The sequence below is a fragment of the Pristis pectinata genome, chromosome 34, assembly GCF_009764475.1.
Source record: "Pristis pectinata isolate sPriPec2 chromosome 34, sPriPec2.1.pri, whole genome shotgun sequence".
Taxonomy (NCBI): Eukaryota; Metazoa; Chordata; class Chondrichthyes; order Rhinopristiformes; family Pristidae; genus Pristis; species Pristis pectinata.
This window is the reverse complement of record NC_067438.1, coordinates 17,215,555-17,232,329: the sequence shown is the minus strand read 5'-3', so window position 1 is coordinate 17,232,329 and position 16,775 is coordinate 17,215,555. Positions and strand designations below refer to the sequence as shown.

At 56.3% G+C, this 16,775-nt stretch overlaps 2 protein-coding genes across 2 annotated transcripts in view; one reads left to right on the top strand and one right to left on the bottom strand.

The window, feature by feature from the left end:
- Positions 1-16,775, top strand: part of LOC127585911 (class I histocompatibility antigen, F10 alpha chain-like) — a 603,397-nt gene that overhangs the window by 549,782 nt on the left and 36,840 nt on the right. The gene's annotated exons all lie outside the window — the stretch shown is intronic.
- tap1 (transporter 1, ATP-binding cassette, sub-family B (MDR/TAP)) overlaps positions 202-16,775 on the bottom strand; it is a 33,121-nt gene continuing 16,547 nt past the window's right edge. The window contains exons 5-12 of the mRNA XM_052043623.1: positions 16,025-16,230; positions 12,702-12,899; positions 11,934-12,062; positions 11,008-11,196; positions 3,276-3,449; positions 2,302-2,461; positions 1,180-1,316; positions 202-579 (exon numbers count right to left, since the gene is read on the bottom strand). Coding sequence (XP_051899583.1) covers positions 346-579; positions 1,180-1,316; positions 2,302-2,461; positions 3,276-3,449; positions 11,008-11,196; positions 11,934-12,062; positions 12,702-12,899; positions 16,025-16,230 — 1,427 coding nt within the window. The 3' untranslated portion in view covers positions 202-345. The remainder of the gene's footprint in view (positions 580-1,179; positions 1,317-2,301; positions 2,462-3,275; positions 3,450-11,007; positions 11,197-11,933; positions 12,063-12,701; positions 12,900-16,024; positions 16,231-16,775) is intronic.

Sequence of the window (16,775 nt, the reverse complement as noted above, 5' to 3'; positions counted from 1 at the left end):
ATTTTCAATGCCATTTCCAGCGACATTTCAGTCTCACCGGCGCGGTCACTGCAAGGTTGTGCGACTAACAATTCTACTGGATAAACCGGTCCCAGGAGAGTTCACGGTACGGGCCGGTCCTGGAGTGTTCACGGTACAAACTAGTCCTGGAGATTTCACGGTATGGACTGGTCCCGGGAGTGTTCACAGTGACAGCTCAGCTTCAGTGAAACTCTAAACACTTTATTCAAGTAAACCAGCTCCCCGTGTACAGTATCACGCGGATGATTCTGCTCTCCGCCTAGTGTCCACTCCCGTTCACTGGGCTTCCAGTGGACGTGCCCCGGCCGCTCCTCGTGCCGTGATTCACGGCTCCCGCTCGGCTCCCCCCGGCGACCCGCTCCCACTGGCCGGGCCGTGCGTGTGTAGCAGCCGGTGGTAGGTGCCACCTCTCTCCTGCAGCTCCTGGGGTGACCCCTCCTCCACAACTGCCCCCCCCTCCAGCACCACCACCCGATCGGCTCTCTCCATCGTACTCGGCCGGTGGGCGATCACCAGCACGGCGCGCTCCGCAGCTCGGCTGTACACCGACTGGTGGACCTGCAGCGACAGAGACCACGGTTAGATGGGGAGGGGGGCGGGGGGAGAGATCGGGGGGGGAAGAGGGGGGGAGATAGACGGGGGAGAGGGTGGGGGACCGGAAAGGTAGGGGGGAAGGGAGAGGAAGATAGGGGGTGATGAAAGGGGTTAAAGAGCACGAAGGGGGAAGCAGGGTGATGATTACCCCCAGTGTACACAGAATGAATGGACCTGCGGGGGTCAGCGAGGGGGAAGGAGACACAACAGGATGTGGGAGTGACCCAGACACTGACCAGGAGAGGTGAGCCCAGTACTCTCCAGCTGGGGGGGGGATTGACAGGGAGCGGTGGTGATGCCGGGGGTGGGGGTGACCCCGGGACCAGCCAGGGGTGGGTGTGGGTGACTGGGGGTGGGGGTGACCCCGGGACCATCCAGGGCTGGGTGTTGATGCCGGGGGTGGGGGTGACCCCGGGACCAGCCAGGGGTGGGTGTTGATGCCGGGGGTGGGGGTGACCCCGGGACCAGCCAGGGGTGGGTGTTGATGCCAGGGGTGGGGGTGACCCCGGGACCAGCCAGGGGTGGGTGTGTGTGACTGGGGGTGGGGGTGACCCCGGGACTCACCAGGTGCTCGGTCTCGTTGTCCAGGCAGCTCGTCGCGTCGTCCAGGATGAGGACCCGAGGCTCTCGGATCAGCGCTCGGGCAATGGCCACTCGCTGCTTCTGTCCCCCCGACAGCTGCCCCCCTCTTTCACCGGCATCTGTGGTGGGAGGGGGGGAGTGGTCAGAGGGAGGGGGTCCGTAGGTCCCACCGCGCGACACTGGCCGGAGGAGCAGCGTGTCCAGTGCGGTGTGACGGAGCCTCCGGGACTCCAGACGCTACACTGCTGCCCGCCCAATGTCCCCACCACCCCCCCACCCGCCCAATGTCCCCACCCCCCCCACCGCCCACCCAATGTCCTCACCCCCCCGCCCGCCCAATGTCCCCACCCCCCCCGCCCGCCCAATGTCTTCACCCCACCAACCGCCCAATGTCCTCACCCCCCCCGCCCGCCAAATGTCCCCATCCCCCCTGCCCGCCCAATGTTCCCACCCCCCTGCCTGCCCAATGTCCTCACCCCCCCCAACCGCCCAATGTCCCCACCCCTCCTGCCTGCCCCAATGTCCCCAACACCCCCCGCCCGCCCAGTCCCCACCCCCCCGCCCGCCTAATGTTCCCACCCCCCTGCCCACCCAATTGTGTTTATCACAGGTTCTTCCCCCCCCCTCACCAGGGCTCACCCCTCCCCTGCACTGTCTCCACCTCACCCCCCAGAACTATGCTCACTCCTCCGGTCCTCCTCACCCCCTCCCTCACTCCCTCCTCACCCCCTCCCTCAGCCACCGTCACTTCCCCCTCACTGCAGCTCACTCACCCTCGCTCCTCATCCGCACTCCCTCTCCGTCCTCGTTCCCAGTCTCTCCTCACACTCCCCTCTCCCCCTCAAATCTCAGTCCATCCTTTGCCCCCCTCTCCTCCCCCTCTCCCCCCCTCCCCGCCCTCTCCTCCCCCCCCTCTCCCCCCCTCTCCCCGCCCTCTCCTCCCCCTCTCCCCCCCTCCCCGCCCTCTCCTCCCCGCCCACTCCCCCCCCTCTCCCCCCCCCTCCCCCCCCTCTCCCCCCCTCTCCTCCCCCTCCCCTCACTCCTAGTTTCTCTCCCTCAGTCCTCCGTCCCTGCTCAGTCTGCCGTCTCCCCCCGGCCCCTCACCTGTGCTGTAGCCGTCCTTCAGTGCCGTGACGAAGCCGTGCGCCCCCGCCCGCCTCGCTGCGCCGACCACACATTCGGCAGTGCTGCTCTCCAGTCCGTAGGCGATGTTCTCCTCCACCGAGCGAGCAAACAGCACCGGCTCCTGGCTCACCAGGGCCACCTGAACAACGCGGCAGTCAAACCGGGGCGCAGGGAAGGGAATGGTTACAGAGGCCCTTCGGCCCACCCTGCCTGTGCTGACCATGATCCCGTGCTAACTCATCCCACCCGCCCGCACAGGGTCCGTCCTGTTCACTCGCCTGTCTAACTGCCTCTGAAACGTTACGATCATAGCCGGCAGTGCGTTCCAGGCACCCACCACTCTCTGTAAAAAACTTACCCCACAAATCCCGTGACCCCCACCCACCACCTCCACCACCCCCCCCCCCAAAACCTGTGCCCTGCAGACGGGAGCACTTTCCAGTTCAGCACCTTCACCATTTGCTCTCCCAGTGTAGGTGCTGAAATGGAGCAGTCGTTGTGTGTCAGACCCTCACTGTCCACGTCCAAACCTCTGCTCCTCCCCTGGGTGACTGAGCATCCCGTTACCGACCCCCTCCACTGTCCCGACACCAATCCCACTGTCCCGTCACCGACAACCCCCACACCGTCCCGTCACCGACACCCCCCAACACCGTCCCGTCACCGATTTCCCCTCCACCGTCCTATTACCGATCCCACCCAATTACCACAGAGTACGGAGGGGTAACCTCCCCCTCACTGCCCTGTGACCCCTCCTCACCGCCCTGTGCGACTCCCCCACCCCCCCGTAACCCCCCTCACTGCCATGTGACCCCCTCACCGCCCCGTGTGACACCTCTCACCGTCCCGTGACCCCCAACTATCCTGTGACCCCCTCACCGCCCCATGACCCCCCCACCGTCCTGAGCCCTCCACTGCCCCGAGCTCCCCCCCCCCCCCGTGACCCCCCTCACCTTGCTGTGGTAGTACTTGTGCTCGTACTCCTCGATGGGCTTCCCGTCCAGCAGGATCTGTCCCGACTGAGGCTGATAGAACCGCTGCAGGAGGGACACACAGGTGGTCTTCCCCCCACCCGAGGGTCCCACCAGGGCCGTCACCTCCCCACTCCGCACCTCAAAGGACACATTCTGCAAAGACAGGAGAACGGTGAGAATTGAATGGAACAGCCAGAGATGTGCCAGCTGTGGAACCAACACGCAGGGAGGGGCAGCACCCACTGCCGGCTCAGCCCTCACCCTGGGCACCACTTCCCACACCTCCAACCGCTCCAGTCTGAGATATCGGCATTTCTACCTGATACCCAGCTGGTGAGTCAGGGATACCGCACCAAGCTGCTGCATCGGGAGGATTGCGGGCAGTTCCGGTCGCCCTGTTACAGGAAGGATGTGGAGGCTTTGGAGAGGGTGCAAAGAGGTTCACCAGGGTGCTGCCTGGATTAGAGGGCGTGTGCTGTAAGGAGAGGTCAGACAAACCTGGGTTCTTCTCTCTGCACCGGTGGAGGCTGAGGGGCGACCTGATGCAAGTTTATAAGATTATGAGAGGCACAGATAGAGTAGACAGCCGGTATCTTTCTCCCAGGGTTGAAATGTCTAATACCAGAGGGCATGCATCGAAGGTGAGAGGGGGTAAGTTCAAAGGAGATGTGTGGGGCGGTTTTTTTCCCCCCACAGAGAGCGGTGGGTGCCTGGAATGCGCTGCCGGGGGGGGGGGGGTGGAGGCAGATACAATAGAGGGGTTTAAAAGGCTCTTCGATGAAAGTGCAGAGAACGGAGGGAGATGGACATCGTGTGGGTAGAGGGATTGGGCATCGTTAGTTTAACGAGTTCAACACAAATTCATGGGCTGAAGGGCCTGTTCCTGTGCTGTACTGTTCCGTGTTCTATAAGCTGGTGAGTCAGGGATACTGTAGTAAGTTGGTACAGAGTCACACAGCACGGAAACAGGCCCTTCGGCCCAGCTGGTCCCTGCTGACAGTGTTACCCAGTGAGCTGGTCCCATCTGCCCGTGTTTGGCCCCCGACCCTCTAAACCTCCCCTATCCATGGACTTATCTAGATGGCTTTAAAAGATAAGATATTTATTTATTAGTCACATGTACATCGAAACACACAGTGAAATACATCTTTTGCGTAGAGTGTTCTGGGGGCAGCCCACAAGTGTCGCCACATTTCCGGCGCCAACACAGCATCCCCACAACTTCCTAACCCGTACGTCTTTGGAATGTGGGAGGAAACCGGAGCACCCGGAGGAAACCCACGCAGACACGGGGAGAACGTACAAACTCCTTACAAACAGCGGCCGGAATTGAACCCGGGTCGCTGGCGCTGTAATAGCGTCGCGCTAACCGCTACACTACCGGGCCGTTGCTAATGTGCCCCCTCAACCACTACTTCTGGCAGCTCATTCCGAATACGCACCACCCTTTGTGTGAAGATGGGAGAGGAGGGTAGGGGAGAGGGGGAGGGGGAGAGGAGGGGAGGGGGAGAGGGGGAGGGGGAGAAGAGGGGAGGGGGAGTGGGGGAGGGGGAGAGGGGGGGAGGGGGAGAGGGGGAGAGGGGGAGGGGGAGAGGGGAAGGGGGAGAGGGGAAGGGGAGGGGGGAGTGGACGGGGGAGATGGAGGGGTGAGGTGGAGAGGGGGGTAGGGGTGAGTGGAGGAGGAAGGGAGGGGGAATGGAGGGGGAGGGGGAGGGGATGGGAGGGGGAGGGATAGTGGGAAGTGGAGGATTGAGGAGGAGAGGCGAAGGGGAAATGGAGGGGGAGGGGAAGGGGATGGGAAGGGGGTGGAGGGGGAGGGAGGGGGAGTGGGGAAGGTGGAGGGAGAGAGGTGGGAGGGAGGAGTGGGGGGGAGTTAGGGGAGGGAGAGGGGGGAGTGGGGGGGAGTTGGGAGGGGAGGGAGAGGGGGGAGTGGGGAGGGGAGGGGGAGGGGAGACAAGATGTCTGGGGACAGAAGGAGCACAGAAACAGAGGAGCACTGCAGCCCGCGCTCTGGTCCGACAGCCCCGGGGTCCGGTTCCGAACGAGGCCACCAGCTCCCTGGACCCCCGGACCGAGCACGTGGTGGGAAGACTCCGGATTTGTAAACAGTGTCATGAATTTCAACACCGTCTAATTCCGCGCAGATTAACACAAGGTCTCGTTAGCACGTTACGGAGCTTCATTACGGTTCAGGAATTTAGAACGTTGCAGGAAATGAAAACGAAACTGAAGCCGGTAGACACTGGGAATGTGAAATACAAACACAAAACGCTGGGAACACCCCGAAGTTCAGTCAGCGCCTGTGAGGCAGAGCTAACTTCTCAGGGTGGAGAGTCATCACCTGAACTGGAAGGAGAGGGAACGTCAGTGTGAAGCTGCGGGGAGTGTGGGGATGGTGTGGATTAGACGAGGGAGACGCAAGGGACTGCAAATCCTGGAATCTGCTGGGGGAACTCAGCAGGTCGAGCAGCGTCCGTGGGGGGAACAGGGATTGTCAACGTGCTGGCCTTGCCCTTCACCACTGCCAGGTTGAGGCTCAATGCAAACTGGAGGAACAACACCTCATGTTGTGCCTGGGCAGTCTACAACCGAACAGCATGAACATTGGCCGTCTGGTTCTGGTTGCATCCGTCCTTCGTCTCTCGCCGAGTGTGCCCATTCTCACCTCCTTTATATCAGAGTCCAGCACCAGCAGTTCCTGCTTCTCTCCCTCCAGCAGTTGTGTCCAACCCTCACACTGCCCTCCTCACACCTCGTTCCATCTGCTTCCATCTATAATCCACCTGCCACTGTGTCCCAGCTGCACCCCCGTGCCTTCCCTTCCCCTCCCTGGCAGAACCTGCCTGTCACCTTATCCCCCCCTCAGTCCACAATCACCTCGGCTCCTGTGTCACCTCTTCCCTTCCCCTCTCTGTCCTGATTCAGGTCTCGACCTGAAACGGTGACAATTCCCTTCCCCCCGCAGATGCTGCTTGACCCAAGGCTCGACCTACTCTTGGGTAATAGGGCAGGGCAAGTGACTGAGGTGACAGTGGGGGAGCGCGACCTCAAGGGTAGCAATCTCTGGATTACTCCCAGTGTCCCGTGCTAGAGGGTAGAGATAGAAAGATAGCTCAGATGAATGTGTGGCTGAGGAGCTGGTGCAGGGGGCAGGGATTCAAGTTCTTGGATCAGTGGGATCTCTTCTGGGGTAGGAGTGACCTGCACAAGAGAGAAGGGTTGCACCTGAACTGGAGGGGAACCGATATCCTGGCTGGGAGATGTGTTAGTTCTACTCGGGAGGATTTAAACTAGAGTGACAGTGGGGTGGGGTCCTGAGCAGTAGAGTGGCTGATGAGAAATTGGGGAATACTAATGAGAAATACTGTAGGCAAAGAGAGGAAATTTAGTTGTCGGGATCGCCAGAGGCACAGTAAGGGGAGAGGAAGGACATTGGTTTAAACTGCATTCATTTCAATGCAAGAGGCAGATGAACTCAGGGAGTGCGTTGGCTCTGGGGACTGGGACATCATAACCTGGCTGAGGGAAGGGCAGGACTGGCAGCTCAGTGTTCCAGGATACAGATGCTACAGGTGAGACAGAGGTGCAGGTAAGAGGGGAGGGGAGTTGCCTTCTTGGTGAAAGAGGATACAACAACGGTCCTTAGAGAGGATATTCTTGGGGATCATCCAGTGCGGGTCATATGGGTAGAACTTAGAAACAAGAAGGGGATGGTCACTCTGACTGGATTGTATTATAGGCCCCCCAGTAGTCAGTGGGAACCGGAGGATCAGATATGGAGAGAGGCTGTGGCTAGTTGTAAACATAGAAACACAGGAAAACTACAGCACAATTCAGGCCCTTAGCCCCACAAAGCTGTGCCGATCATGTCCCTACCCTAGAAATTACTAGGCTTACCTATAGCCCTCTATTTTACTTAGCTCCATGTACCTATCCAACAGTCTTTTAAAAGACCCTATCGTATCCGCCTCCACCACCGTTTCCGGCAGCCCATTTCCCGCACTCACCACTCTCTGAGTAAAAACTTACCCCTGACATCTCCTCTATATCTACTCCCCAGCACCTTAAACCTATGTCCTCTTGTGGCCACCATTTCAGCCCTGGGGAAAAGCCTCTGACTATCTACCCTATCAATACCTCTCATCATCTTATACACCTCAATCAGGTCCCCCCCGTCCTCCGTCTCTCCAAGGAGAAAAGGCCGAGTTCCCTCAACCTGCTTTCATAAGGCATGCTCCGCATTCCAGGCAGCATCCTTGTAAATCTCCTCTGCACCCTCTCTATGGCTTCCACATCTTTCCTGTAGTGAGGCGACCAGAACTGAGCACAATACTCCAAGTGGGGTCTGACCAGGGACCTATATAGCTGCAACAATACCTCACGGCTCCTAAATTCAATTCCCCGATTGATGAAGGACAATACACCATATGCCTTCTTAACCACACAGTCAACCTGCGCAGCCGCTTTGAGCGTCCAATGGACTCGGACCCCAAGATCCCTCTGATCCTCCACACTGCCAAGAGTCCTACCATTAATAGTATATTCCGCCAACATATTTGACCTACCAAAATGAACCACTTCACACTTATCTGGGTTGAACTGCATCTGCCACTTCTCAGCCCAACTCTGCATCCTATCTATGTCCCTCTGTAACCTCTGACAGTCCTCCAAACTATCCACAACACCCCCAACCTTTGTGTCATAGGGTAGTTTTAGTGGGAGATTTTAACTTCCCTAATATTGACTGGACCAACCATATTGTAAAAGGTTTGGACAGAGTAGAATTTGTAAAATGTATCCAAGAAAGTTTCCTTTATCAATATATAGAGAGACCTACGAGAGAGAGTGTAACACTGGACCTCCTGCTGGGGAATGAGGTAGGGTAAGTGGTGGGTGTGTCTGTTGGTGAGCACTTTGGGGCAGGCGCGGTAGTGTAACGGTTAGCGTGACGCTATTACAGCGCCAGCGACCCGGGTTCAATTCCGGCCGCTGTCTGTAAGGAGTTTGTACGTTCTCCCCGTGTCTGCGTGGGTTTCCTCCGGGTGCTCCGGTTTCCTCCCACATTCCAAAGACGTACGGGTTAGGAAGTTGTGGGCGTGCTATGTTAGCGCCGGAAATGTGGCGACACTTGCGGGCTGCCCGCAGAACACTCGACGCAAAAGACGCATTTCACTATGTGCGTGTGTATGTACACTACGTACATGTGACCAATAAAGAAATCTTATCTTATAATTCTATTAGTGTTAAAAAATAGTTATGGAGAAGGATACGACCAGTTCACAGGTTAAGGACCTGAACTGGGGCAGAGCAAATTTTGGAGCTGTTAGGCGGGATCTTGCAGTGGTTGATTGGTTGAGATTGTTTGCGGGGAAAGGAATGTCTGCCAAGTGGGAGGCTTTTAAAAGTGTAATGTCAGGAGTTCAGGGCCTGACTGTTCCTGTTAGGGTGAAGGGCAAGGCTGGCAGGTTTTGGGAACCCTGGATGATGAGAGATATTGCGGCTCTGGTTAAAAAAAAGAGGGAGGCATACACTGGACAGAGGCAATTGGGAACCAGTGAATCTCTTGATGACGACAAGAAGTGTGGGAATGCACTTAAGGGAAAAGTTGGGAGGGGAAAAAAAGAGGATACGAGAAGGATGTGGCAGGCAAAGTGAGGCAAAATCCCAAGAGATTCTATCAGTATATTAAGAGTAAAAGGGTGGCTAGGGAGAGACTCGGTCCCATTAAAGATCAGCACGGCTGTCTGTATGTGGAACCAAAGGAAGGGGGAGAGATGTTTAATGAATATTTCTCTTCAGCTTTTACCATGGAAGCTGAGGAAATGGGGGAAATGAGTTGTGTTGTTTTGGAACACACACGAATTAGCAGGGAAGAGGTGTTGGAGGCCTTGAAGTGCATTAAGGTGGATAAATCCCCAAGGCCTGACCTGGAGCATTCTCCGACCTTGTGGGAAGCTGGAGGAGAAATTGCGGAGGCCCTTGCAGAGATTGTCGCTTCACCGCTGGCCACAGGTGAGGTTCCAGAGGACTGGAGAGTGGCTCATGTGGTACCGTTTGAAAAGGGGTGCAAAAACAAGTCAGGGAGCTACAGGTCGGTGAGTCTGACATGGGTGGTGGATAAATTGCTGGAGGGGATTCTGAAGGACAGGATCTGCCAACGTTTGGAGAGACAGGGTCTGACTCGGGACAGTCCGCACGGTTTTGTGTGTGGGAGGTCGTGTCTGACAAATCTCTTGGAGTTCTTCAAGGAGGTAACCAAGAGGGTAGATGAGGGGAGGGCAGTGGGTGTTGTCTGTATGGACTTCAGCAAGGCCTTTGACAAGGTCCCTCATGGCAGGTCTGGAAGGTTGGATCACATGGGATCCGGGGGAGACAGTGGATTGGATTCATCATTGGCTCAGTGGGAGGAAGCAGAGTGATGGTCGAGGGTTGTTTCTCGGACTGGAGGCCTGGTGTGCCACAGGGGTCGGTGCTGGGGACATCAGTGGTGGGGAAAATGTTGGAATCTATAACAAACGAGGTAACGACAGAAAACTTTGAGTGGAGACTGGGTGGAACTATGGAAGGAAACTCATGTTTGAGTAATCTACTGGAGTTCTCCGAGGATGTAACTAGGGAATAGATCGGGGGAAGGAGTGGATGTGGTGCATTTAGACTTTCAGTTGGGGCACAGGCAATTAAGGGTCATGTACTGACATGTATTAGGAATTGGTCATTGAAAGCAGACAGAGGAATAACCAGACCTTTCTCGGGTGGGCAGGCTGCAGAGACCAAATGCCACAGTCCCACATTTGCTCTTGTCACCGAACCAGCTGGGACTGTGATTACAGAGGAGGAGGTAAAGGGGATGTGGGACGAGCAGTGTGGAATTAGCAGGCAGACTGAGTGTGGTGTAGCGTGAGGTTGTGTGGAGTGAATACTGAGGCTGCAGAGTCAGAGGTGTGTAGAGCGATTCGCGTGCGGGGCAGCCACGTGTAGAGTGCTGGGGGAGACTGGCGGTGTGCGTAGTTGACGTGTCAGCCCTTTACTCAGAGTGTTTTGTGGAATTGGTCCGTAACAACTCCCCCTGAGGGTGAGTGAGGACCATTGGTTTACAGCAGTGGGAGTAGACCCTTGCTGGAGATCAATGCTGGCTGCTGCACTGTGGCTGATGGCTTGGGAGGGTTTACAGTGGATCTGCATGTCCAGCATTAATAAAGACTCAGAGGGTCAGTGGTCGGATATCTTGCCTGGCGCAAGGTCAAGCAAATCTTTGAGAGATCTGGGAACTCAGGGCTATGGGGGACTGGCAGGGAGGAGGAGTTGAGGCCTGGGGCTGATCAGCCGAGGTCACATTGAGTTGCAGGGCAGGCTTGAGGGGCCGAGTGGTCTTCTCCTGCTCTTGTAACCCACCAATCTTCCTCTGGAAACTTCTCTCCCCAACTACATCACCAGAATTAACATCAGTAATAAACCCGGACACACAGCTCTCTGTCCCTCCCTCAGTGGAAACTGGCGGCCGTTGAAGACCTGTTGATCACATCCTGCTATCGAGTAGACACACACTAAACTGACCCCCTTACCAGTTCTTCCCTACCCAGGACGTGACCTGTCGCATAACTGCTCATTCATTGGAAACTTTCCAATCCATGTGGATGAGCCTCACTCAGGTGAACTACCCTGACTGTAGTGTGGACAGCTCACTCTGTCCCTGTGGAACGTGCCACCTTACCTTCAACACTGGGACGTCTGGTTGCTTGGGGTAAGCAAAGGTCACGTTCCTGAACTCGATGTGTGCCTTCAGCCTCGTCGGGCTGAGTCCCCCCACAGGGACCAGGGCAGGCTTGCGATCCATGTACTCAAAGACTTTCTCTGAAGCCCCAACAGCCTTCTTCACGTGAGGGTAGACATGGAGCAGGGCCTATGGTGCAACACGGAAGAGCTCAGTGCAATCCACACTGCTGGAGACACGTTAACAGATCAGAGGCTTCACTACAACACAGCAGAGAAGTGGGGGCGGGGGGGGGGTCACACAGGAATCAACACAAGACCACAGGACTCCTGCCCCACACAGCTATCGGATGTGAGCGTCAGTCAGTCAATTTCTGGTGTCTGTTGGTTTTCGGATTGTGACACTGGTCATCAGTCACCATTCAGACCACCAGTCCGTGCCGACCATCACCCAATCCCATGGCATTCTCGCCACATTCCCAACAACTACACACGACAGGAGATCTACAGCGGCCAATTAACCCACCACGTCTTTGGGATGAACCCCACACACACAGTCCTGGAGGTTGGAATTGAACCTGGGTCTCTGGAGCTATGAGTCAGTGATTCTACCCGTTGATCTATGGTGTACCCAACGGTCTAGTCATTGGACAGTTGACATATCCACAGTGAGGGTCTGGTTGTCGGGGGGGGTGAGGGTCTGGTTGTCGGGGGGGGTGAGGGTCTGGTTGTCGGGGGGGGTGAGGGTCTGGTTGCCAGGATAGGACAGGTGTCCAGTTGCAGGGAAGGGTGGGTGACCAGTTGCTGGGGGGCAGGTGTCTAGTTGCCGGGGTAGGACAGGTGTCTGGTTGCCGAGGGTGTCTGGTCGTCTGGGTCCAGGAACCACCCACAGTGCTGACCACCTGCTCCGACGTCCCTGCCACTCACCTCAATGGCCGAGGTGAACTGCATTTGGTAGAGGATGAAGGAGACGAGGCCACCACTCGTCACACCGCCGTCCGCCACCAGGAAGCCCCCGTAGCACAGGATGCTGACCTTCAGTAACAGGCCAGAGAGCTGCAGCAGGGGAAGCAGGATCCCGTGAGAGAGCGGCAGGACCCCCGGAGACGGCACCCACCCGGGAGATCAGGTACCCATCCTGGAGACACCCACCCTGGCAACGGGATCCCATCCCGGAGACACCCACCCAGGAGACGGGCACCCACCTCAGAGAAGGGCACCCACCCACCCCGGAGACACCAACCACAGTGACAGAACCCCACCCCGGAGACACCCATCCTGGAGACACCCACTGCGGTGACGGGCCCCCACCTCGGAGACACCCACCCAGGAGAGACCCACCCCGGCAGTGCGCGCCCATCCAGGAGACACCCACCAGGAGACAGGCACCCACCCCAGAGAAGGGCACCCACCCTGGAGACACCCATCCACCCCGGCGATGGGCACCCAGCCCAGAGACACCCACCCCGGAAGGCAGGCCCCCACCCCAGAGAGACAGCCACCCCAGAGACACCCACCCCGGAAGGCAGGCCCCCACCCCAGAGAGACAGCCACCCCAGAGGCGGTCACCCACCCCAGAGACGGACACGCGACTTGCTGACCAACAGCCCACAACCAGTGAGGACAGGCAGCAACTCCTGCAGCAAGTCCCTTCCCCAGGGCACTGGGCCTGGTCCCCCAGATGAAGGGGCTTACGCTGTTGGTCCACATGTAGACGGCGTACAGCAGGGCCTCCCTCTTGTTGAGCTGGAAGGTGTCGTGCAGCCGGTCCGCGTACCGCCGGCACTCGCCGTCCTCGTTGGCAAAGCTCCGCACCGTCCTCATGGAGGAGAACGTCTCCATCGCCACGTCATTGGCCCTGGCCAGAGATGCCTGCACCTTGGCCGTCAGCTCCTGTCGCACAGCAAGATCCCAGGGTCAGAGGGCACAGGGGGATCACAGGGTCGGGGGGCACCCGGCACAGGGGGATCCCAGGGTCAGCCCGGCACAGGGGATCCCAGGGTCAGGGGGCACCTGGCACAGAGGGATTCCAGGGTCAGCCCGGCATAGGGGGTTCCCGGGGTCATGGGGCACAGGGGGTTCCCAGGGTTGGGGGCACCCGGCACAGGGGGATCCCAGGGTTGGGGGCACCCGGCACAGGGGGATCCCAGGGTTGGGGGCACCCGGCACAGGGGGATCCCAGGGTCGGGGAGTGGTCCCATGTTGCTGCCCTCCACAGATGCTGCCCAACCTGCTGAGTGTTTTCAGCCTCTTCAGCTTTCATTTCAGATTTCCAGCATCTGCAGGACTTTGCTTTTACCGGGGGGAGTACAGCGTTTCCCTAGCTGATACCTGGCTGACAAGGCTCAAATTACAAGGAGAGATCCCACAAACTGGGGTCTGACCTGCAGGGATTTTGGAGTTTGGATTGGATATGACAGGGCATCAGAGCATTGGCTGAGGGGTCTGGTGCAAGTGACACAACCCAAGGTGAGAGGCAGATCCTACAGGGGCAGCAGAGGGGTGCAGCGGGTCGTCTGAGAGACCTGGGTTCAAATCCAACCTCCGGTGCTGTCTGTGTGGAGTTCACACATTTTCCCTGGGACTGCTCCGATTTCCCCCCACATCCATACTCCCGCCATGATCAGTTCCACATCCTAACCCCTACGTACTCTCCGATGGTCCTGATCTCACTCCCAAAAACATCCTGGGAATAAGGAGTGGCACATGTGTTGGTGAATCGGGGATAGGAAATGGTTGAAGGAACGAGGAGTGGCCCAGGAGAGGATGCCCAACTGGGAAAGGGAAGAAGGACATGGAGGAGAGCGAGATCAGGGAGGGGTATGCAGGCGCGGTAGTGTAGCGGTTAGCGTAACACTATTACAGCGCCAGCGACCCGGGTTCAATTCCCGCCACTGTCTGTAAGGAGTTTGTATGTTCTCCCTGTGCCTGCGTGGGTTTCCTCCGGGTGCTCCGGTTTCCTCCCACATTCCAAAGACGTGCGGGTTAGGAAGTTGTGGGCCTGCTATGTTGGCGCCGGAAGCGTGGCAACACTTGCGGGCTGTCCCCAGATCACTCTATGCAGAAGATGTATTTCACTGTGTGTTTCCATGTACATGTGACTAATAAAGACCTTAGTCTCATCTAATATTCCAGGGCATGTTGACATCAAGAGGGATCAGGTGATAAAAGCTGTGGAAGAACATTCAGGTAGATAACCCCTCAGAACCTGATGAGATTTATCCAAGGTTATTTAGGGAGGCAAGAGGGAGATCTTTGTCCCCTCTCTAGCCACAGGGGAGGTCCCAGAGGGCTGGAGAATAGCCACCGTTGTTCCTTTGTTTAAGAAATTCCAGAAATTATAGACTAGTGAGCCTTACATCAGTGATAGGGAAATTATTGGAGAAGATTGTTAGGGATAAGATTTACTCTCATCTGGAACAGCATGGACTTATTCGGGCCAGTCCGCATGGTTCTGTGCAAGGAGAATATGTCTTACAGACTTGATTGAGATTTTTGAGCTGATGAAGATGATTGATGTGGGCAGGATGGTAGATGCTGTCTAGATGGACTTTAATAAAGCTTTTGACATGGTCCCTCATGGTAGGCTGATCCAGAAGATTACGGCACATGGGATCCATGGAGTCTTGGTAGACTGGACTCAAATTGCACTGGCCATAGAAGAGAGGGTGGGGCGTGCATTTAAGATGAGAGGGGGCAAGTTCAAAGGAGATGTGGGGGGTATGTTTTTTTTTACAGAGTGGTGGGTGCCTGGAATGCGGTGCCAGGGGTGGGGGTAGACTCAGATATGATAGAGGGGTTTAAGAGGCTCTTAGACAGCCACATGGATGTGCAGAGAATGGAGGGATCTGAACATTGTGAGGGCAGAAGGGATTAGTTTAGTTGGGCATTTAATTACTAGTTTAAATAGGTCAGCACAATGTCGTGGGCCGAAGGGCCTGTTCCTGTGCTGTTCTATGATGGAAGGGTGTTATTCCGACTGGAGCTCCATGACTAGTGGCGTTCCGCTGGGACTTGTCATCTGCAATATATAGAAATGACTTGGACAAAAATGTAGGTGGGCTGACGTAGGTTTGCAGATGATACAAAAATTGGTGAAGTTGTGGATAGTGAGGAAGGTTTCAAAGGATACAGCACGACATAGACCAGTTGGAAATGTGGGCAGAGAAATGGCAGGTGGAGTTTAATCCAGGCATTTAATCCAGTGAGGTGTTGCACTTTAGGAGGTCAAATGTAAGAAGAAAGTTTTCAGTAAATGGCAGGGCCCTTCAGAGCAGTTATGAGCAGAGGGATCTTGGGCTGCAAGTCCATAGCCCCCTGCAAGTGGCCACACAAGTAGATAGGGTGGTGTACAGCATGCTTGCCTTCATTGGTTGGGCCACTGAGTATTAAAAGTCAGGAGGTCTTGTTGCAGCTGTATAAAACTTTAGTTAGGCCACATTTGGAGTACTGTCTGCAGTTCTGGTCGCCCCACTACAGGAAGGACGTGGAGGCTTTGGAGAGGATGTTGAAGAGGTTCACCAGGATGCTGCCTGGATTAGAGAGTATTATACAAGGAGAGGTTGGACAGACTTGGGTTGTTTTCTCTGGAGCGTCGGAGGCTGAGGGGAGACCTGATAGAGGTTTATAAGATTATGAGAGGCACAGATAGAGTAGACAGTCAGAGTCTGTTTCTCAGGGTGGAAATGTCTAGGGCATAGGTTTAAGATGAGAGAGGAAAAGTTTAAAGATTTATGAGGCAAGTTTTTTGTTTTACATAGAGAATGTTAGGTGACTAGAAGGCACTGGCAGGGGAGGTGGTGTTCATGAGGCATTTAGACAGGGACGTGAACGTGCAGGGAGTGGAGGGATATGAACCACGTGCAGGCAGATGGGATTAGTGTAATTTGGCATCATGGTCAGCACAGACTGTGGGCCGAAGGGCCTGGACGATGGGGGATGGGAATTGTGGAACGGCTGGGGAATGCGGAGTGGCCATTGGGGGTGGGCGACTCTGACCCGAGCGGTGACGAACGTACCTGGTAAAACTGGGCGAAGAACTCGGGGACGATGATGATGAATGGAATCAGAGCGAGCGTGAGGAGGGAGAGTTTGGAGGACAGACCGAGCATGAAGACCAGGAGAAACGCAGCCCTCATCAGGTACCACATCAGCAGGCTCAGCTGTTCCGTCAGTGAGTCACTCATCGTGTTCGTGTCTGTGGTGATACGGGACGTGATGTCACCTGGCAACAGAGAGAGAGTGGTTTCCATAGAACCATAGAAAAATACAGCACAATACAGGCCCTTCAGCCCACCATGTTGTGCTGACCTTTAAACCTCTTCCTCCCACATATCCTCCTATTTTAAATTCCTCCATATGCTTATCTAACAATCTCTTGAACTTGACCAATGTACCTGCCTCCACCACCGCCCCAGGGAGCGCATTCCATGCCCCAACCACTCTCTGGGTGAAAAACCTCACTCTGATATCACCCCTGAACTTCCCACCCATTACCTTAAAGCCATGACCTCTTGTATTGAGCATTGGTGCCCTGGGAAAGAGGCACTGGCTGTCCACTCTATCTATTCCTCTCAATACCTTGTACACCTCTATCATGTCTCCCCTCATCCTCCTTCTCTCCAATGAGTAAAGCCCGAGTTCCCTTAGTCTCTCCTCATAATCCATACTCTCCAATCCAGGCAGCATCCTGGTAAATCTCCTCTGCACCCTTTCCAATGCCTCCACATCCTTCCTATAATGAGGCGACCAGAACTGGACACAGTACTC